Genomic DNA, 23,152 nt, shown 5'->3' on the forward strand with positions numbered 1-23,152 from the left:
AGGAGCAGAGAGAAGAGCAAGAGAGGAGGAGGAGCAAGATAGTGTAAGAGGAAGAGGGATGGGACCAGGGGAGGGGGAGGAGCAGGAGCAATGAGTGACTGTGCTGGGGACCTTTGGAAACTGATGGTAAATGCCAGAGAACACCCTGGTACTTCCCCTTTCTGTGAAGTGAGGCTGAGGTGCTGGGGCCAGACTAGTTGTCTCTGGTGAGCCTGAAGCAAGCATGGATCAAGAGGCTGTGGGCAATGTTGTGCTCTTGGCCATTGTCACCCTCATCAGCGTGGTCCAGAACGGTAAGGGAAGTCCCTCCTCAGGGAAAACAGGGGTGCTGGAAGTCAGGCACACACCATTCTGTGTGCATGCATGTGCACATCTGTATTTACTGCTTTGCACTTGAGTGTGCAGGGGTGGGTCCTTTGCTGTGTGAGTTTGGATTTTCCTTCTCTCCCTTGAAAGGAGATGTCAGGTTGTGTTTGCAGAAGCGAGATAGTAACCCGAAGGGCTGGTGAGAAACTTAGCCTGAGTGTCTGGGTGGAGAAAGGATGTGAAGGGTGGGAGGCAAGGGCCTGAAGAGGCCCCTTGGTCGTTGGCCTGCATGAGCCAGTCTGTGTCGGGGAGGGGTAGACTTGAGAGCTGTAAAGGAGAAAGACTATCATCATTTTACTTTTGGACTTAAGTAAGTTCTTTCCAAGAGACATCAAAAAGCAAAGCAATGCACAGGGTTTTTTTTTTTGTTGTTTGTTTGTTTTGTTTTAGTTTGTTTTGCTTTTTTTTTTTTTTTTTTTTTTTTTTGTGGTACCAGGGACAAAACTCAGGGCCTTGCATATCTTCGGTACATTTGTACCACTCATCTATCTCCTAGCCCTTTGGTGTACAGCTACACACACACACACACTCACACACACACCTGTCTGTCTGCCACATTTTATCTATCTATCTATCTATCTATCTATCTATCTATCTATTATCTATCTATCTATTGTCTATCTATCTATCTCAACCTTCCTAACACTGTAATTCTTTGACACAGTATCTCATGTTGTGGTGACCCTCAACCATAAAATATTTTTGTTGCTACTTCCTAACTGTAATTTTGCTGCTGTTAAAGATTGTAACATAAATATCTGCGTTTTCTGATGGTCTTAGGTGAATCCTGTGAAAGGGTCGTTTGACCCCCAAAAGGGTTATGACCCACTGGTTGAGAGCCATCTATCTGTCTGACTATTTATCTAACATCTATTTATATCTAAATCCGGTCTACCTATTATCTGTCTGTCTGTTTGTCTATGTATTTATCTATTATCTGTCATCTGTCTATCTGGAGAAATGTTCCTGTTTCTTAATATTGCCATTAACCACACACACACACACACACACACACACACACACACACACACACCTATCTCTGTGTCTATCTATCTATCTCTATCGTTTAAAATAAGTAATTAAGAGTTAAAGAACTAAGCAGGACACAGAATTCTGTGGGGCAGATCTGTGTAGAGCTATTTAAGTTCTGTTTGGGGTGTTTCAGGCTCACTTTTTTGGGAGGTAAGGACACCAGTGGCTTTGTACTTTCCAGTTTAGTAGGAGAAAACTGGGGAGCCATTACTCACGGCGGCAGCAGCCACAGCTTCCTAGCAGTTGCTCATGACTACATACTGTCACGCTTGGGATTTGCAACACCTTGGGATGCTATGGTGATCTTGCCTTTGAGGATGCTAGGGTTTCTCCGGTTGGGCACAGAGCAAGGCTTCCCCGTGGCCTTCCAAATCAGAGAGACAAGGCTTGGCACAGCATAGGCATGTTCTTCTCTATGCAGCAACAGTGTGGAGTGCTCAGACCCAACCTTCTTCGCGCTCCATCACACTTAATCAGCTTGCAAGCCAGAGAAGGAACCAGTGGCTTCCTTTAGCCACCAGTTCCTCAAGCCGCCGCTGTCTCTCTCTCTCTTGGCTCTGTGTATTGACGGGGCGGAGTAAGCTGCACACACCTGCAGAGACCTCGCTTGGCATCAGGGTGGTGTCCAGGGGCCCCGTTGGTGGGACACTAAGCGAGACTGCCCTCTAGAAACGGTGGCAGAGGGAACCCCCCAGTCTCACAAGGACAGCTGTGCAAGGCAGGGACAGTGCTTGCTTAGCCCTGTATCGGAGCTTCCCTCTAACCCGCTCCTCTGTACCCGGCATGGCACCTGATTGGCATCCGTGTACAGTGGACTGTGCCCCCTCCCCTGCCGGTGCAGTCGGAACTGACCGTAACAGGAAGTTCAGACTCACTTTCACCATGTCCTCTCACATCAGAAACACACCAGGGGAAGCGGCAAGGCTCCCTGGTTAGATTAGAGATCGTGTTAGGCCCTCGAAAGAGCAGGTTGTGTCAGCAAAGGCCCCCACACCGATGTTCCCCCTTCCTCAGCCCACAGGAGCCGGGTGGAACAACGTAGAGCCAGAGTATCTCGGGGTCAGTGATGGCACAGCGCCCTCCCACCCGTGATCAGGACGGGAGCCGCTGCTGCCCCGTAGGATGGCTCCACACAGTGGCTTTGGATCAGCTTTGCTCTCCTGTCAGGGAAGAACCCGAGCTGTCTGGTGAGACTGAGATCATCTTTGGGGACCTTCTGTAACTGTGGAAGATGCCTGTTTGGGACAACAGGAACCACTTAAATAAGCTGCGACACAGCACCTGTGCTGACCTGTAACTGTGAGCTTAGGCCAAAACTAAGTCCTAGGTCTGACCTCTCCCTGCAATTCTAACAAACCCTGGGTTTTATTTGTAAACCTGTTTCCCAAAACAAACAAACAAAAAACAAAACCTCCAACTCCACCCCCAAAACACCACTCTGACAACTTCCTGTTAGTCAAAAAAAAAAAAAAAAAAAAAAAAAAAAAGTTTTCATGTTGTTACCAAGTATTGAAAACTATTTGTGACCTGGACAACGAGGTGCAGTGGTGGCTTCACACTCGGGGACACTGAGTTTTCTGAGGATGGGAAGGAACCACCCATCCTGCCTCTGTGACTTCCCCCTCTACCCTCAAACATTCTAGTCATCAAGATGACTGACTTACTGCCCTCTTCCAGTTTGAGGCAGCAGGCTGCATATTTGAGGGGACAGAGAAATGAAGACAGCCAGTCCTGGGTCATCACAGGTCAGTTGAGGCAAACCTGGAAAAAAAAAGTGCAAATTATCTCTAACTTGCTGTCCTGGTTAATTTTATGTCAACTAGACACAAGCTAGAGTCGTCGGAGAGGAGGGAACTTCAGTGGAGAAAATACCTCTAGAAGAGCTGACTGTAGGACATTTTCTTAATTAGCCATTGATAGAATGATGGGGGAGGGCCCAGCCTATTGTGGATGGTGCCACCCAGGGCTGGTGGTCCTGGGTTCTGTAAGAAAGCAGGTTGAGCAAGCCATGAGGGGCAAGCCAGTAAGCAGCACCCCACCACGACCTCTGCATCAGTTCCTGCCCCGTTCTGACTTCCTTTGATGATTAGCAGTGATGTGGAATCGTAAGCAAATAAACCTGTTCCTTCCTTCAGTGCCTTTTGGCCACAGTGTTTCACCGCTGTAGCAACAGAACCCTGACTATGGGTTCTGCTATTGACTTTTTGGTTTTATTAAGGTGCAAGAAAGATGCCTGTACAACCGTCCCACCGTACACTTTTTGGAAGGATAGACAGTGGATTATGTGAAAGTATTGCAAAGGAAGCTTTCTTTGTGTTCGACGGTTTTTGCTTAATCATAGACTGCAGGAAGTGTTCCGAGCACGTTTAAGGCAGTCCAGGCTAAGCTGCAGTGCTGATCAGGTTCTTGTATTTAATCAGTGTATTTTTTTGACTCAAAATATTTCCAATTTAGGGTGGATTTGTTGGTAAAGCAACCCCATCCAAGTAGAGGGGCATCTGTATTCGGGAAGAGTGACTTTTACGGGCGACTGTAGAAAGATGGTGGAGCAGAGCTGTTCTAGATACGGAGACAGAAGAGAAAGGGCACTCTCTGGCAGGAGTGCTGTTTCTGCAACCTGTCAAGGGATGAGAGAAACTGGGATGAGTTGGCATCCTTCTCCATCCTCCACCACACAACCATTTCCTCCTTTCCAGAGGCTCTTTTTGAAATGAAGACCTCAGAGCAGGGTGTTCTCAACCTATGGGTCTCAACCCCCAGAGGGGTCACTGAAGACCATCAGGAAAACACAGAGATAACAGGGGCAAAATTACAAGTATAAAGTCAGCAACAAAAATAATTTTATGGTTGGGGGGTCACCACAACAAAAGGAGCTGTATTAAAGGGGTGCAGTATTAGGAAAGTTGAGAACCACTGCCCTAGACGAACGGCTTCTGAAAAGGGCATGGGGTTCCTGTTCTACTAAAACAGCCTCATAAAAGTTATCTGTCTGTTACGCCAGCTTCCATTTCCTTAGTGATGAACTGAAATCTCAGGGTCTTTTTTAATGTGACCCCGAGAAGCTTATTTGATTTCTCTGCTCCACTCCCCATGCAGTGGGGGATAACTGCTCAGGGGCTTTGTAGATGATGCTCCTGGGGTTGTCAGGATCCCCTTTGTGATGAATTCCGAGGAACTGTTTGCAGCCACCAGTAGGTATTTGTCTCTCATTTGCTTGCTGGTTTTGGTTTAATATTAACAACTAGCTGGGGGTGGGGATGGGGGGAGGAGAACAAATGGTCTTTGCCTGCGAGCCTTCCGGAATTTACTCGAGAGTTATAAGGATTTAGGGAGCCTGGAGCCAAGTAAGGAAGGCGAAGGAGGGAGAGGCTGGCATCCATAGACATTGGACTGAGGAAGACATGTTCAAGTTTGGAATTATGGATAGGAAGGATTTGTAGGTATCTTTAGGTGACCCGAGAAAGGGAGACCTTGAGAGTTAAAGGAGTCAGGACAGCAGAGAACAAACAACTTGGGAGGGTTAGATCTACACAGCGGGGAGAGGGTTTCTCCCTGGGGGGAAAGAAAGGCTTTTTTGTTTGTTTGTTTTGTTTAAAGCACACAGGGGCGGATGAGACTGACGGTGAGGGGGAGCTTAGTCCTGCTGCTCACTGATAACTAGCCTTTGAGTTCCATGATGCTGGTCTCATCTGTGTTCATAGCAAGAGAGGCCATCTTGGGTCATAGGAAAGGAGATGCCTGGACTTTTCTATTATGTTTTCTGTTCGTGGAGATGTTTACAGCAGACTGGTAGGTAAATGCTTAAGTGACAGCAAGAGGACAGACAGACAGACTTAATGATAGCAAGAGGAGAGGTTCAGCTGGGCTGGAATTCAGCAGCTCCGAACCCACGCTCCATACACAGCACCGCTCTCCTTGCCTTCAGAGCAGAATGATCCCCTTCTTGAGAGAGGTCATGAGGAGTCAGTGAAGATGCCCCCAGTGTGCTGAGCTCTCTTCTGTACAAGTAACGCTTTGGATGTGCTCAATTTCTACAAAAGGTAGTGTGTGTGTGTGTGTGTGTGTGTGTGAGAGAGAGAGAGAGAGAGAGAGAGAGAGAGAGAGAGAGAGAGAGAGAAACAGACAGACAGACAGAAAGACAGACCCACAGAGATAGAGAGAGGCAGAGACAACAGACAGATCATAGCTTTTGGAGGAGACAAATAGAAAATAGATTTTAAAAAGAATCCAATCACACCCCCCACTTTCCACTCCCTAGATGGGAGTACAGGAATAAAAGGAGAGAGAGTGAGAGAGGGGGCTTTCAGTAGAGAATTCCCCTAACGTGTGCAAAGCCCCTCTGAACCATCCCCTCTATTGACATACACCACTACAGCCATGGCTTCCGTCAGCTCTTGAGTTCCTCCCATGCTGGGTCTGCCTCATCTAAGCACCAGATGCACAGAGACTAGCGTTCAGTCCAACGGCTATTCTCCATGAGCCCATAAGTCGCTCCTTTTGTTCCTGTCCCATAGCTCCCACCAGGACCCCGCAGTATGTCTAAACAGAAACGGGCATTTTCAGATACTTAGTTTCTTTGGGTCCTGGCTCAGGCACTGACTTCTTCAAGAGCCTCACTCTGGGCATGGTATTCTCTCACCCCGTCTCAGTAATCTCAGTCTGGCCCCAGACTCACTGTACAACCGAGGATGACCCTGAACTCTCCTGCCTTTACCCCCTGACGTGTCTGGAGGTGTCTACTACCATCATGCTCCATCTTATGTGATGCTGGGGATCAAACCCAGGGTTTTGCACAGGTCAGGAGGAATTTTATGTGCTGGGCAAGTGCCCTGCCCCTGGGCCACACCCCAGCTCCCTCCATCTCCTTCGTCCAGAGATCAAGGCACTGTACCGCTGTGCCCTAGATGTTCCGTTCACCTGCTGTCTGCCTCCTGTTCTGCTATCCTCTTCGACTATTTTGTTTTCAGATACAAGATATGGTAATAGACAACAGATAGGTTGTTAAAATAATCATTCACTGGGGCTGCAGAGATGCTTTTGGTTGCTAAGCTGCTCTTGTAGAGGACGGGAGTTGAATTCCCAGCACCTACATAGTGGCTCACACACAACCAGCTGTATCTCAAGTTCAGGGGATCTGATGCCCTCTTCTGGCCGTCATAGGTACTGCACACGTATGGTGCATATACTTATATGCAGGGAAAGCACCCACATACATTACAAAAAAAAATAGATTAATCTATACAACTGGGAAATTATCCTTTAAAAATAACCACCCACCAACCATCACTTTAGCCTCATGTGTTGTTCTTCCTTGTCTTGATCCGTGTCTTAGTCCATCTTCTACCCTGAGCTGGACCTGCTGAGCCACAGACACGTGTTTTTTGCCTCTGGCCTTTGCATTTGCTTCTCTGCTGGAGCGCAGCTGACTCCCCCCTGTCATCCCCTGCTCCCTACAGCCACTTGGAAAATTCCTACCTATTCTTCAGATTTTATCTTAGGTATCATTTTCTCTGGACATCCTGTGACATGGCCAATGAACTAAGCAGCTGGCCTTGACCCTTCCAAGCCCTGTGTATGCAACTGGTCCCCTTGGTATATTCTGCAGAGCCCTTTCTACTTTTCTTGGTTGTCAATATTTCTTCCTCTCCTCCCTTCTGAGACAGGGTTTCTCCGTGTTACCCTGGCTGTCCTGGAACCCGTTATGAAGACCAGGCTGGCCTCAGACTCACAGAGATCTATCTGCCTCTGCCTCCAGAATGCTTGGATTAAAGGCCACATCACCACCATGGTTGTCAATATCTTTCAACTATGAGTTTCTTAAGGCAAGGTAGTGCCCCTCCCTCAAACCTTGTTAGTGACATTTCTGGTAGGGAGGATGTGGAAGCCTGTTTGGACAGCAAATCCAGGAAGCATCATAATGTTTTAGAAAACAGAGAACTAACTCTCTCTCTCTCTCTCTCTCTCTCTCTCTCCCTCTTTTCCTCCTTCTCCCCTCTCCATCTCTTCTCTCCCTCTTCCCCTCCCCACTCCCTCCCTCCCTCCTCATCCCCCTCCTCCTCCTTCTCCTCCTCCTCCTTCTCTCTCTCTCTCCCTCCCTCCCTCCCTCCATCCCTCCCTCCCTCCCTCCCTCCCTTTCTCTCTCTCTCTCTCTCTCTCTCTCTCTCTCTCTCTCTCTCTCTCTCTCTCTCTCTCTCTCTCTCTCAGCATTCTTCGCCCACAAGGTGGAGCTTGAAAGCAAGGCGCATAACGGGCGAAGCTTCCAGAGGACCGGAACTCTTGCCTTCGAGCGGGTCTACACTGCTAAGTGAGTTCAAACTCTGATGCTGCTAAATAATGGTGGGGACACGGGCATGAAGAAATGAGACTATCCCCCCACAGCACATCTGCCTCTGCCAACCTGCAGAGCATCCAGGAGGCAGGCTTATGGATGCCCTCCATCTTGTTGCACCCCAGTCTTACAGGAAGGAAGTGGGGTGGGGAAGGGAAGCCGTGGTCTCTATGATCCAGTAACACCCTGGCAGCTTTCAGTGCCTGCAATGACCAGTTTCCTGTGGGTGTCGAAGCCCTTCAGCTCAAACCAGATGTTCACACAGCAGCTCAGGAAGTGTCTTCCACACACCACCCTGGGCTTGTCCAGCGACAGTCTGGAGAACGTCACTGAGTTTCATACCACGGGGGCCCCTTGAGCAATCAAAATGGGGGCAGAGAGTCAGTCGGAGGCTCTGAACAAGTCCCCTACCCTTTTTGTCTTGACTTTTGAATAGAAAAGCTTTTGGGAAACACATGAGTGACCCTGGAAAGAAATTTGTTGACTTATACTTGGATTGCAAACCTGAAGAGACATTACTCAAAGTTGATTCTCCTTTAAGTCATTTCGGGGTCAGCTAGGCATGCCTGCCAGTAGTCAGAAGGACAGGCTCCCCGCTTTGATATAGGGCTAGCTTGAAAGCGGGTGTCAGTTCCAACCCCAGGAGTGAATTTGAGTCTTCCTAAGACACTTCCAAGGGAAAGTCATGGCCACCCAACAATTGGATCAAACTCGAGGAGTTTCTCTAGGAACATTAGGAAGCTCTGTAAGAGGCCCTTCCAGACATGTGAGCAGGTTGGTGGGGGTCCCCCTCCGTTATCATTGGCTCCTGTGGACTAAACTGATTATAGGGATGAGGATGAGATAGACCTCAGAAACGATCACACCTTCTCTTGTGTAGAGAACATTCACTTTCTCTGTAGAAACAGGGTACACATACAACCCCAGGTAGCATCTTCTCCATTGATACTCCCCAGCCTTGGCTCCCTTTGTCCCTAAGCTTCTGCATACCGGCCTGGAGCACTCACAGTCACCTTAGGATCCTCTACTGAGGACTCCTGGATGCTCCGTCTTCTTCCCGCCCTCCTGCTCCTCCTTAGCAGACACTCCTACCAGTTTTAGGGCCTCCTTCGCTGCAGGGAGATTTCTTTGTTACCATCTAGACCTAAGCTTTGCCAATTCAAGGCATTAAAAGACTTTAAAAGGCGTTATAGACCCACTTGAAGAAGAACAGGGAGACTGCATAGGTTGTCACCAATGTCAATGCATCATCCTTCTGGGGAGATAACACAAAAGGGTTCCTCAGAAGTGTCATGAGCGGGAGATGTGAAGATAACTCTGATCAGGGGTGGGGACAAAATGGCTCAAAGAAAACCACCACAGTCTCCAGCAGTGGGAGTGAGCAGTGTCCCTCTGTGCAGATAATTACTTTCTCACAGTGACACTGAGGTTTTATAGATTCCACAGTGAGAAGCCACAGTGGACTGGACCCCCTACACATTCTTAGAAGCTGAGTTTCTATCATGCTGGCTATGCATGGGAATGCAGCAGCCCGGTGATATCTCTCTCTCTTTCTGATACAAGGCCTCTCTGTGTAGCCCAGGCTAACCTCAAATGTGTGGTCCTCTTACCTATGCCTTGCCTAGCATGTGTGCCATTGTGCCAGGTCATAGTGGCTCCTGTCTGTCACTTGCCCCCAGGAGAGAAATAGCTTTGTTTCTATGAGCCCAGGGTGCTTACACAACATGGCTCCTCTGGCTGCTGGCCTCCAACTGCAGAAGTATCCTGAGGCTAGTGGTTGAGTTGCATGGCCAGGGGGAGTGGTTTAGAAATTCTGTGATAGGGAGCTGGAGAGATGGCTCAGCAGTTAAGAATACTGACTGCTCTTCCAGAGGTCCTGAGTTCGATTCCCAGCAACCACATGGTGGCTCACAACCATCTGTAATGGGATCCAATGCCTTCTCCTGGTGTGTCTGAAGACAGTTTACTCACATATATAAAATAAATTAATTTTAAAAATTCTATGATGGTGTGGGTGTTCCAAAGATAAGAATATGTGTTAGGTGAGTGCTAAGTGATTGTTGTGTTTGAGAGAGCCGACTGTGAGGAGGACACTGCAACCCAGTCTCTCTCTCCTCCTCCTCTTCCTTCTCCTCCTCCTTCTTTGGAGACAGGATTTCTCTGTGTAGCCCTTGCTGTTCAGGAACTCACTCTGTAGATCAGGCTGGCCTCGAACTCAGAGATCTGCCCGCCTCTGCCTCCTGAGTTTTGGGATCAGAGGCTGTGCACACCACTGCCTAGCTTGCAGTCCAGTTTTCAAAATCCATGTGTCTTTACCGTTCAGCCTGAGAGGTGACAGAGAAGAAGCAGACAGGGAAGTCGTGCAAAGAGGTAGGAAGTAACGATTGGGGACAGAGGACTTTCTATCAGATGGCTCAGACATGGTTGTGGTTCCGTTCTGAGGACCACTTCCTCCTTCAGTCAACTAGCACTTGGTCATGCCCATGTAGGCTGCATAATGGGTGGAGATCTGCGAAGCAGGATTGGCAAACTAGGGCCACTCTGGTTGTCTGTCTATGCCTGGAGAACACCGGGAAGGTGATGATGACGTTCTCCAGGGCCCTCTAAAAGCATCAAGAAGAGGTGGAGGAACCAAAAAGAAAGATTATTTAAAGACTCACTATTTTTATTTTATGTGCATAGGTGTCTTGCCTACAGGCATGTATGTGCACCAAGTGTATGCAGTACCTATGCAGACCAGAAGAGGGCATCAGATCACTGCATCAGGATTTACAGAGGATGTAAGCCTCACATGGGTGCTGGGAACCAAACCTAGGTCCTCTGCAAGAGCAGCTAGTGCTCTTAGCCCCCAGGACATCTCCCAATCCCAAGAACGTGCATTTAACCCTGCTATTTAAAACTTAAGACGTGAAGTTGCACCTGTTGTTACAGAACGACAATACCGTACACAACTTGCCCACAAACACATCTGTCATAAGCTGTAAAACCCGGAGCTGGGTAGGATCGTGAATATTTTGAAATCTTGGCTATGAAGGAAAAATAACATGAAGGTCAAGTGATATCTACTGATGAACACAAAACCCAAGGCACATTATTTTAGCATGAGCTATGGCTGTCGAGGGATATAGCTAACTCGAGAATCTGGGGAAGTGGGTTAACAGACGTTCTAGCCAACGTCAGTGCAGTTCAGCAGGTCAGGTGCCCTTGACTATCAGCCTGTCTGACCACCTGTCTTGCTCTAGGCTGCGTTGGAGCCTTTAAGATAAAAATGAGCTGGATCTTGACTCTTTCACCAGCACAGAATGTAGTTCAGTGTTTTGGTCTTGGCACATAAGCACAGCAAGTGAGCCTGCACCCAAGTTTGACTTTGGCAGGAAAATGTGCATTGCCTGCAGGTTCTTCCTTGTGAGGACAGGTGAGCGTAGCTGTGGGCCAAGGCAGGTGGGTAATTCCCGGAAGTGTGTTCTGTGATTCCAAGCTCATGGGTCATTGACAAATGTTACAGCAGAGAGCAAGTTCTTCCTCGTGGTACCTGAGAAGCTCTAACATGCTAAAGACCGTCTACCTCACCAAGAGGGGGTGTCATAATTAGCCATGGGGGCTCCCTCTTTCTGCTTACTTTTTGTCAGAACACATTCTGAGAAATGTCACCCTAATGTCACAATACTCCAGCATCTCGGTGTCCACTGTGGACTCACTTTTTAAGCAGTGTGTAGTTAGGTAAAGGGTGTAGGAATTTAAGTCTGCAAGGAGCCCATTGGCTGGTGTTGATAGTATGATTAGCTCTTATTCATGGGGTTTCATTATCTTAACTTAATCCAAACAAACAAACAGAATTTTAAAGTGTTTGTATATTATATTTCCAAAGGCGGGAAAAAAAAACAAAAAGAAACATGAGGTAGCCCAGGGTCTCCCCACAAAACAGTCAGATCTTGAGGCTTCAGCTTGAATACAGCATGGTGATTTACTGCAAGGCCCGCTGAGCAGATCCTGTTTGGACCTCAAAGCGAGAGTCGAGATGGGTTTGCCAGTTTTGTTGTGAAAAAGAAAATGAAAGATACACATCTCTTCAAAAGGAAAATGGCATAATAGTAATATTTGGAGGACCGTTTCATTCAAATGCACTGGCTACACAGAAGCTGTGTCATTGCCTACCTTCCCTTCATTACCTAGCCAAAATGCCTGCTTCAAGGGCTGTGGAGATGGCTAAAGCTATAAGTGCTTGCTGTGACCAGAGTTCGATCCTCAGCCATTGTGTGAAAGGAAAAAAAGAAAAGAAATCCAGGTGTAGTGGTTAAACTTCTAACCCAGTGCTGGGGAGGCAGATAGGTGGATCCCTGAGCTTCCAAAGCCAACCTAATCAATAAGCCTCAGATGCAATGAGAGACGCTGTCTCAAAAGAATAAGGTGGGGTGGGGGATGACTGAGAAAGACATGAGACATCAATCTCTCTCCTCCATACATAGCTGCTTGAATGCACATGTGCACACGCATGCACATGAACATCTTTCCCAAACCATTACTTCAAAACAAAATACGAGAACCAGCAGAAGCAGGGAGAAATCCTTATCACTGGTAGAGTTTTGAACTGCAGTTTTCAATGGACCCATTTACTCGGCGAGGAACTACAAATGGACCATGTATAAGGACCTCCTGCCCTTTGGGATTCTGTGTCCACTAGACCTGTGGAACTTGTGTGAATCCAGACCACCCTACCCCATAAAGCCAGCAGGGCTCTGCTTTGTGCACTGAAGGTCTTTAGCACTGCATTCTAGGGGATCAATGCTTAACATATGTCAATATGCAATATACAGGGGGTACTGTACCCATACTCAAAAGAGAAGAGCAGACTCCTTATTGGCTCTGAGGCATGAGACCCTAGCAGGAGGCAGCTTGAACATTGTATTTTGGCTTTCACACGTGTAGCTTGAACCCTGTTCACCAGTGGCTCTTGTATGGCATCACGCACAGAACCACCTGAAAGGCTTGCCTGAGGCTCAGGGTGCTGAGTTTCTTGCCCAGTTTTTAATGTCACACATCTGAGGTGGCACAGGCATTTGCATATCCAGTAAGTCCTCAGATGCCATGGGTGCTGTGGGAACCTCTGCATTACACCACTGACTTATCCCCAGAGGGCCACAGTTGCTGTCACACCCTTTGCTTAGTGAGTGAGGAAATGGAACCCAGAGAGATAGCTTTGTTAGTGCGGCAGCTGGTTAGAGCTCCCGCCAAGGATGGAGCCAATCAGCTGTTCTTCACACAGTCTCATGTTACTCCCCAAATACTTCTCCTAGCTTTGTTCTGTTGTTTGTGTGTATTTACATATTTGTATATTTGCATATCTACATATTTACATATTTATTTCATGCAGTGAAGGACAGTTAGCTGCACCCAAGGACACGTACTGTTGACATAGTGAAAGGTCTTGTTCCAGGGTTTGGAGGCAAGATGGGCAGGTGTGACTTCGGGTCTTCCTCAGCCCCCACCCCATAAGCTGCTGTAGGCCTTGGTGTCTCATCCAAACAGGGCTGTGATCACAGTAGGCAGACTAGCCTGCCTACCTAACCTATTCCTAGGAGGCTGTAATTTCATTATATGAAAAAAAATTCAGGTTGGCTTTGGAAAAAAATCTCTTCTGTTTCATTTGAGTCAGTCTTGTTTGTTTCTCTTTTCCCCCTCCATTCCTCCTCCCCTGTGTGTGTGTGTGTGTGTGTGTGTGTGTGTGTGTGTGTGTGATGTGGATGTCAGAAGAAGGTGATACATTCCCTGGAGCTGGAGTTACGTGGTTGTGAGCCAACAGAGATGAATGCTATGGTATAAAGCTAGGTCCGCTGGAAGAGCACCAGTGCTCAGAACTTCTGAGCCATCTCTCCAGCCCCACAAATGAAAGCTTTTAAACAAGAAGGAGAGGGGATTCATGTAAGAAAGCCCATTGGCCATCCTGGGCTTTGAGGTCAGAAGGGAGCATGAGCCAAGGAATACTGGGGATCCCCAGAGTCTGGAGAGTCACGGCAGTAACCCCCACTCCCTTGAGCTTCAGAAAGCATGCAGACCTGTCCACATCTGGATTAACATCAGCTCAGGGAGATTCATTTCAGACTCTCCTAGCTTTTGGCATGGCAACTCAATGCATTTGTCGTATCTTAGACCACCGAGTGGCTGGTTGCTTGTTATAATAGCTAAAGCAAAGCCAGAGTAATCTAGTTCAGTTGCAGGAATGGGGGACCCTTGTAAGGGATGTCAAACAGCAGCACGGTGCCTGGCGTGCTGCGGCAGTATCTGCTGGGGAGTGGGGACTGTTGGCAACCTTCACCAATCTGCTTTTGTGAATGAATGCTTCTGGCATCTTCATCCCGTCCCTCCCATGCAGACGCCACCACACCTTGTGTCTGCCTTGCTCAGTCGTTATTTCAAGAAGTGTGGGGGCAACACCCACTTCGGGAGCTCTGCCAAAGTGAGTCCATGAACTCACGTAGCCTCAGATCTGCTTTACCTGAGCTCAGAGTTAAAGAAGTCTGAGCATGCCTGTCTGTTACCGCTCTTTTGGACGCAGCTGCTGTCTCCCCCCCCCCCCCCGCCCCACCCCCGTAGTCTTAAGAAGAGAAGTAAGAGAGAGGCTTGTGACCCTCACACAATGGTAATTGTGAACTGGGGTCTCCAGGTAATTTTCAAGCCACACTGTAGTCACCTGTTTTCTGGTTTTTTCCCCCCTGCCCTGTTTGCCCCACAGCCAGAACTGCGTAGATGCGTACCCCACTTTCCTCGCCGTACTCTGGACTGCCGGACTACTTTGCAGCCAAGGTAACGGGAGACTTTCCTTTGTGAGTTCTCTTTGTATAATATGCAGCTCTTAGGGGTTCAAAGGGCAGGCATTTTGTGGAATAGCCTTGACCGGACCTACAGCTCTTATCCAGGATGCCCTGGAGAGATGAGAGCGCTGGGGAGGTTGGGTTCCGGGCATGCTCGGTGAGGTCGCAGCATGGTGTGGTAATGCATCGCTAATGCTTGCTCCCTGGTGGCTGTTGAGAGCGCTGCTCTGACAAGGGTGGTTTAAGGCTAAATGTGACTCAGAATCCCCAAGCAGTGTTAGCTCAGATACAAGGGCACTGGAAATGAGAGCGCCTGAGGGATCTATTTTGGGACTGCCGCTGCTGGCTTTTCTGTTAATAAGCTCCCAGCATGGCGGTCCTTCTCCGGGCGTGTGTCTACTGAGCACAGGGCTGGGTTCCAGCCAAACCTGGGTAATCAAGCTGCCCAGTCTTGACTTCAACAGATTGGTTCCCAGAGATCCTCTGCAATTAAACGGAAACCGGAATCATAAGCTTGTGGCTCTCTTTGGAGACTGAGCACCATGAAAGCCCTGGCTAAAGCTGGCATTTGCCTGGTGGTGGCTCCGGGTGACTGGAGCAGCTTCAGTAACCCAGCAGGGCCCATCCGTTGAATCCAGAAGCAATCACTTAACAAACATTGGCGTATTATAATTTTCTGTACTACTCTATAATGTATGTACAGTGAATAATGAATTTCCTTGGGACCCTTGAGAACAATTTACCTTAGGGGAAAAAGTTAGTTGTTCAGGGTTATTCAGTGGATGAGTGCCCTGGGCGGGACCAGAGCCTGGGTCTTTCAGTTCTGAATTCTGGAGTTTTTCTAAGCATTCTTTTACTGTACTAATTTATATTGTAAATAAACTTAGAGCATTTATTGTATGCCAAACTCTGTCCTGAATGTATGAGGATTAATAATATACCAACGAACCATTAAAAGGTAGGTGGATGGGGGCTGGAGAGGTGTCTCAGTGATTTAAGAGCATTTGTCGATCTTGCAGAGGACCAGAGGAGTTCCCAGCACCTTCTCTAGGGAGCCTACAACTGCCCTGTGGCTCCGGCTCTAGGGGGATTCTGGCGCCATCTTCTGACTTCCATGGGTACTGCATACACACCCCCCCCCTCATATACACAAAATTAAAAAGTAATAAAAATGAATCCCTTACACCTTTAATCCCAGCGCTCTGGAGTCAGAGGCAGACAGATCTTTGAGTTCAAGGCCAGTCTGGTCCACAGAGCAAGTTCCAGGTCAGCCACAGGCTACGTAGAGAAACCTTGTCTCAGAAAAATTGACCCCCGCAGAAGAATCCCTTTAAAAATTAAAAAAAGATAAGTAGGTAGATGGGTAGAGTGCTTCCATGAGTGAGACTTGGTCCTATGAGCAGCAGAGACCACGGAAGAGATGCCGAATAGCCTCTCTCTTGGCATCTGAAGGCTTTTAGTAGCTCACCACCTGTTTTCCATTTTCTACCCTCTGAGATTATAAAACCGGATCTGTTTGAAAAATCGAGTCAAAGAACATGTAGATGAAGAGTTATGAGTCTTGCTGGGTCTGAATGAAACGAGATAAATTTGCTGCTGCCTCTCCGGCTACGTGAATACAAAGGGCATTTGAGAGTCTTTCAGAGCACTGGGAATATGCATCTGTCAGAGCAAACATCCGTGTTGCTGGGGCTCAAATACATCAATCAACTACAGTTGACCACTGCCATTTTCATGGATACAGTAGATTATACAAATTGTTCGGCTGAAGGGAGTCCCAGAGACTGTTCTGCTCCAAAACTCTCACTCTGATGACTGTCCCAAGATCTGGATGGATAAGGGCCTTATTTAATTTCATCATTTTCAAAACAGTGGTTCTCAACCTCCCTAATGCTGAGACCCTTTAACACAGTTCCTCATGCTGTAGTGACCCCCCAACCATAAAATGATTTCATTGCTACATCATAACTGTAATTTCCCCTCTGTTATGAATAATAATGTATGTATCTTTCTCTTTTGATGGTCTTAGGTGATTCCCTTCAGATCCTGGTCTAGAGCAGAGGGCTTGTGTGCTGGGAACCAAACCCTGATCCTCTAGAAGGACATCAAGAGCTCTTAATGGCCGAGCTCTCTTCAACCTCTCTTTCTTGGTTCTTAGCATGTTTCCTAGGCTGACTTTGAGCTTGTGATCTCTCCTTAGTCTTCCAAGTGCTGTGATTACAGGTGTGAGAGTCATCTAGACAACACTCTCAGCGTTTTATGGGGTAGGGTGGGCCTCAATGGGACCATTCTCTACTTACTCATGTCAAAGACCCTAAGTTGAATGAGGGAGATGATGTGCATGAAGCCCCGGCAGAGTCCTGGCACATAACAGTTGAGCTTCATTGAGAACGTCATGGTGGTAGTTTGATAGTTGGCCCAGAGAGGGGCACTACTTAGAGGTATGGCTTTGTTGGAGAAAGTGTGTCACTGTGGGTGTGAGCTTTTAGACCCTTGTCCTAGCTGTCTGGAAGTTGTCTAGCAGCCTTCAGATGAAGATGGAGAATTCTCAGCTCCTCCTGACCAGGTCTGCATAGAGGCTGTCATGCTCCTGCCTTGATGATAATGGACTGAACCTCTGAACATGTAAGCCAGGCCCAGTTAAATGTCATCTTTATAAGAGTTGCCTTGGTCATGGTGTCTGTTCACAGCAGTAAAACCCTAAGTAAGACAGTCACTGTTTCTTACCCCCCCACACACAAAAGGTGTTACTTTCTTTTTTCTTCCGAGAAAATGGTTATTTCCTCACACAGTTCTAAGTTACATTCCACTACAGCAGAGAAATCACAAGAACTTGAGGGATCTGGTCACACAGCATCTGTAATCAGGGACAGACATAAGCGATGAATGCTGTGAGGGTTCAGTGTGCTTCCTCCACTCCGATCCAGCTGGGTTCCCCTGCCTAGGGAATGGTTCTGCTTAAAATTAGGATGAATCCTCTCACATCAGTTAACATCATCGAAATGACCTCCCACAGGCATGCTCAGAGGCTTACCTCCCAGGCAGTTCTAAATTCTAAAGGGAATATTACCTGCCACAAGAGAAAAATTTTGTATTCTGGCAAGATGCAAGATGGCATCTATCTGGAGAGATGGCTCAGCTGGTAAGAGCGCTGGCTGCTCTTACAGAGGACCCAGGTTCAAGTCCCAGCATCCATGTGGCAATTCACTACCGTCTGTCACATCAGTTCCAGGGGAATCTGCCTCCCTCTTCTGACCTCTGTAGGTACTGCATGCGCATAGTGCACAGACAGACAAAACATTGGTTAAATAAATGTCAAATAAAAAATGTCTCTTCCATGTGGTTCAGGTTAGGAACGGGAACTCCATAAATGTTATTGACGCTGCTGGTACCAGTGATAAGGTTTTGGAATCAGAAAGTTCTGAGACTTTCAGACTTTACTAAACATTTATTTGATAAGAATTATTGAAAGTCTATATGTTCCAGGCACTATACCAAGTACAGAGGCGACCTGGGAAAGGCAATTGCTCTCATGAATCTTTGTCCTTTGCTTAGATTCTTCCTGCAAAGCAGAGACTGGGGCTCTCTGTGGTCAGTACCCAGCAGGTGGTTTTAGAGCCAAAGGCGCCTGGCCTGTGCTCTCACCAATAGAAGCTACTTTGGTGTTTGAGTAAGGCTGGAGTCTTTCAGAGTGGTTTTACTCACATAGTCATATTTTACTCCAACACTCTTTCTTAAAAGAGAGAAAGGCTGTAACCAGCCTTTATCCTCACATAGTAGGAGAGCTATGACCAACATTTTCCCACACATAGTAGGAGAACTGTGACCAGCCCTTGTCTACAAATAGTAGGACAGCTGTGGCCAGCATTTATCCACACATAGCAGGAGAGCTGTGACATGTCTTTAATCCACACATAGAAGGAGAGCTGTGGCCACCCTTTCTATACACTTAGTAGGAGAGCTGTGACCAGTCTTTGCTAACACATAGTAGGAGAGCTGTGCCAGACCTTTGTCCACACATAGAACCAGTTAAGCACCTTCTTTAGATCATCCTACTCATAGGGTACTGGTGTTTTCAGCTCCCAACACTAAAATTAGGATTTTATAGGGGTGATTGGGGCACCATCTGCAGCTATTTACCTAGAGATTGGAATGCAAAGAAATTTCCTTCCTTAGAAGCTGGAAACTGTGCTTTGTGTACCAGAAACCCCATGGTCACAGAGTAACATGTCAACAAAACCAGACTCAAAATTGGTGTGAACCTTTCCTGAATTTCTTCCCAGCTGATGCCCCACGCGAGTCCCTATGGCTGCCTGAGTCCAGCTTCCCGTACCTAGAGATAGATGTGATAAAGAATTCCCATCAGATGATATCTAAGCAAGTACTGTGTAGAATACCACAGAGCAGCTTCCTCCCAGGCCTTTGATACTTTTTTGAACTGTATTTATGCTGATTGATTGATTGATTGATTGATTGATTGATTGCCAACTTGACACAAACCTAGATGTAGCTGGAAAGAGGGATTCCCGATTGAGAAAAGACTGGCCTTGTAGGCACTCCTGTGGAGTGGTGTCTTTACTAACAATTGATGTCAGAGTGCCCCCCCCACGTGGCTGGTGACATCATTGGGCAGGTGGTCCTGAGCTGTATAAGAAAACTGAGCAAGCCATGAGGAACAAGCCAGTAAGTGTTGCTCCTTTGTGGCCTCTGTGTCAGTTCCTGCCTTGAGGTTCCTGCTTTAAGTTCCTGCCCTGGACTTTCTTTGATGATGGGGTGTGATATGAACTTGTAAGTGGAAAGAAAACCCCCCTTTTTTCTCCCAAGTAGTTTTTGGTTATAATGTTTCAGCGCAGCAACAGAAACATTAATGGAAAAAATGTGCCAGGCTCCACTTTCAGAACCCGAGGTCTCTGCTGGATTTTGTGGTCAAACACTAATTGCTTAACCACTGTTACTGTTGTATGATGGACTTTTGGGGAGACTGTGAAACTGACGTGTGTGTTATCATTTCTCCATTTTAGTTCCCGCTGCCTTCGCTGGACTGATGTATTTGTTTGTGAGGCAAAAGTACTTTGTCGGCTATCTGGGAGAGAGAACACAGAGGTAGGTCTCAGGGTGCTATAGAACTTGATGTGACCTTTGTTTTCCCAGTAGGAGGATACTGAACAACACTCTGACTGCCACTGAAGGCTTGTCGGGATCTCCTCGGATGAAGGGGGAAAAGATTAGAATCCCCCACCTCCCTCAAAGCTAAGGATTCTGAAAATACAGCTGAAGAGTTGCCTCATTTTCCCGTCAAGGTTTTCCTTTGCACGGTCATGATCATAGTGGAGTTATAGCCCGCTGGGCTGTACACTGCTTGCAACAGCACACCAGCTGTTCTCATGGTGGAGTCTGGGACAGCAAGAACATTTAGGCCTCTTGTGAGTTAAGCATCTTATTGTCAAGAGAAATGAGACCTAACGTTTGCATCTTACCATGGGTTCCCTCGAACCTTCGGGAGTGCTGAGAATGCAACCCTGGACTACTGATCAGTCCTTGAATGGTCTACAGTTGAGCCGCACCCAGCCTTCCTCAGCACTTACCTTCCTTCGGCTGTGTCCCACCCCTACCCCTGTCCCCAACTCCTGACTTCCCAGTCCCACCCCTGCAATTCATATGGTGGGGAGAGTCAAAGTTATTTTGATAGCAGCAGTACTGTGCCAGGTGCACACACACACACACACACACACACACACACACACACACACACACATCACCAGACAATGTTAAATAATTTTAAGAGAGGGAAATCTAGTGGCCTACATCCTCTGATTGTACCCCACTTCTTAAAGCCCATTCATCTATAAACTGATGAGACTCGTGCCCTTGGGATCCCAATTATTTGTTAATAGTGCCACCAACTGGAGACCCTTCAACACATGGGCCTTTAGTGACATCTACTCAAACCATTAAGACCCAGCTAGCAAGAGCTAGCTAGTTGGGCTTCCTGGCTTCCACTGTCTGTGTGCCACACACAGAGCTTGTCGGAATGCAGGGGCTGCATCCTGCTTTGAGAAGGACAATTGAGCTTCTGCCAGGCTCCCATCCGATGCTGATGCTCATAGTCCACGGATGACACGGATGACAGAGTAGTGAGGAGGTTGGTACCCAACAGTGGAGCAACTTCTAAACACTTGCTATGAGAGCTGAGAGCCTCCGGGGTTCCTTTCAAGTAGGTAAAATTTCTGGCAAGGCACCTCGGAACTACAGGCGCTGGCTTCGGTGCCCTCCACCCTCCGTGATAGTTTGAAACAGCCGTGGCAGCAGCAGCTCACCTGTCCCGCCGGGTTGACTCTAAGCTCCAAATCAGTGCTGATTGCTTCATGCCATTGCTGGTTCATTACTGAAATCTTAACAAACCGTTTCACTGGCCGGTCCAGACATGTCAGCTCCACACAGATGCGCCCAGGCCCAGCTGCCAAGGGACTTTGAGGGACAGAGGACATGCATGGCTAGCCTTTGCATGCTGCTAGACAGTCACTTCTCACGAGGAATCTCCTTCTATCTCCAACTGATGCTCTGCCTAAAATGTTTAGGATGGAACAGAAAGAAGAGAAGAAGAGGGAAGGGGAAGGGAAAGGGAGAAGAGGAGAGGGGGAGATTAAAGTTTCTTTCACTCCTCTGGGGTGTGTTTCCATCACTGGGTGCTTGTCTCTTGTTAGGGCAAACCTCACTTCTTCCCAGACAGCCTCAGGAGGGAAGGTTGAGCCCTCAGGGGCTGAAACACCTTCACCAGCTTATTTAACCATCTCCCTTAGCACCATGTTCATTACGCCACAGCCTCCAGCGCGAGGGAGCCTTTTAGACACTCCTGACAGGGACCACCCTGGAGAGGGCTTAATGAGTCCATGATGCTCCTGAGCCTCAGTCAGATTGTCTGAGCGCTGTTAGGACTTGCTAGCGTTCTGTTAAGGACATTAAGAGAACTCAGGGAAGCCAGTGCCACTGAGTCCTAAAAATGGCGGACCAAAGGCAGGCTCCTTTACCTGGCCCTGAAACAAGTTCGGTGCTTAATTACAGCAGAGGCATGTCCTCCCTTGCTATAGGTAAGTGGGCAAATGGGGCAGTATCACGAGTAAACGCGGTATAATTTAATGGCCCCGTGTCTGGAAGTGGCGACGTCTTTGGGTGAAATGGGTGTCGTTTGTCCTGTATCTACCGCTCCCTCCCTTCTCTCACAGCACCCCTGGTTACATATTCGGGAAGCGGATCATCCTGTTCCTGTTTCTCATGTCCTTCGCCGGGATACTCAACCATTACCTCATCTTCTTCTTCGGAAGCGACTTTGAGAACTACATAAGAACTGTAACCACGACGATCTCCCCGCTGCTTCTTATCCCCTGATTGCTGGGTACCGAGAAGGCCGATCACCAGATCAATAGAGACGCATCATAGCCCAACCCCGCCAAGGCTTCTGCTCCTCTTCAGCTGTAGATGCTGTAAATCTAGCGGCCCCCGGGGCTCCGTGGTATCCGTTAACTTTTGTTTTTCCAGGAAGAAAATAATCCTGTGCTAGCTCCACCCCTTGGATGTGGCAGTGGTCCAGGATTTATTGTCTAGATCCAGCCTATACTTCTGGCTTATCCTGCTCTCTGAAGGTATCTCTTGATCAGACATGTATTTTCCTAAAATAAAGGGCATAGACAAACTTTTGACCGATGGCTTGCTTTTGGGGTGATATTTCTGTATTAGCTACTGTGTTTCCTCAACCTATATGAGGATAATTAAAACCACAATATCCACATTATGGACACTAATGTCTTCAAGAGTCTTTCATTGCCTGAGTTCCTTCCCCCACCCCATATTTGGATTAGATTGGCATCTTAATGCTCTAGCATCATGCCCAACATTACTGTCCCACGAAGCTGATAGTGTGCTCTAAGAGTTGAAGATAATATCAGGCCACCAAATAAAATGAGTGGATGGATTCACAAGTCACTTGCTGGCTATATTTAATGAAATATAGTTTGTATTATGGACAGGTTTCTAATGATTCAACTGCTGTCACCTATGTGCCTTTGTGACAAAGAGGGAATCTTGGAAGACATGGGTATAGTCAAATGTCCAAGGAAGCTGACAGGAAAGGTGTTCTCCTGGGGCTGTACAAGGAAGCTCAGTTTGCTTTTTTCTTATATAACTTCGGTTTTTTTTTTTTTATTATTATATTAAGAGAACTCTAGTTCTTTTAAAGGGGCAGCATTGATAAAACATATTACATTTAGTACTAAACATATACCATATTTAAATTTGTTATTATATATATACTTTATTTCAATATATAAATTATATAATATAAAATATATTTAGTAATATATATTATATGTCTTAGATAATATATGTATTTATTTTATAAGTTTATTTGATAAATATAAATAATATATTTATATGTATATATTTAGTGCTATATATATATATATATATATATATATATATATATATATATGTCTCATATATTTGTCTGATAGCTACCTGACCAAAGTGAGATCACCTAATTTCTGAGAAAAGGCCTTTATTGTGGGAAGCAGAAACCTAGGCTGAGATCTGGGTAAAATGGCGTTACTCAGGCTAAGAGAAT

At 47.1% G+C, this 23,152-nt stretch overlaps 1 protein-coding gene across 2 annotated transcripts; it reads left to right on the plus strand.

Annotated features, from left to right (window-relative positions):
• The first annotated feature begins 178 nt into the window (after positions 1-178).
• ALOX5AP (arachidonate 5-lipoxygenase activating protein) lies at positions 179-22,330 on the plus strand. Of its 2 annotated transcripts, XM_080941383.1 has the most exons (5): positions 179-293; positions 7,603-7,702; positions 14,457-14,527; positions 19,557-19,638; positions 21,759-22,330. In XM_080941383.1, exons 1-5 carry the CDS (start codon positions 224-226, stop codon positions 21,919-21,921), a joined length of 486 nt encoding a protein of 161 aa, XP_080797509.1. In that variant the 5' UTR covers positions 179-223; the 3' UTR covers positions 21,922-22,330. The 2 variants fall into 2 exon arrangements, with proteins under 2 accessions (XP_080797509.1, XP_080797510.1); XM_080941384.1 differs by lacking the exon at positions 14,457-14,527.
• Positions 22,331-23,152: the final 822 nt, after the last annotated feature.

Source organism: Micromys minutus (assembly GCF_963924665.1).
Source record: "Micromys minutus genome assembly, chromosome: 29".
NCBI classification, from domain to species: Eukaryota; Metazoa; Chordata; class Mammalia; order Rodentia; family Muridae; genus Micromys; species Micromys minutus.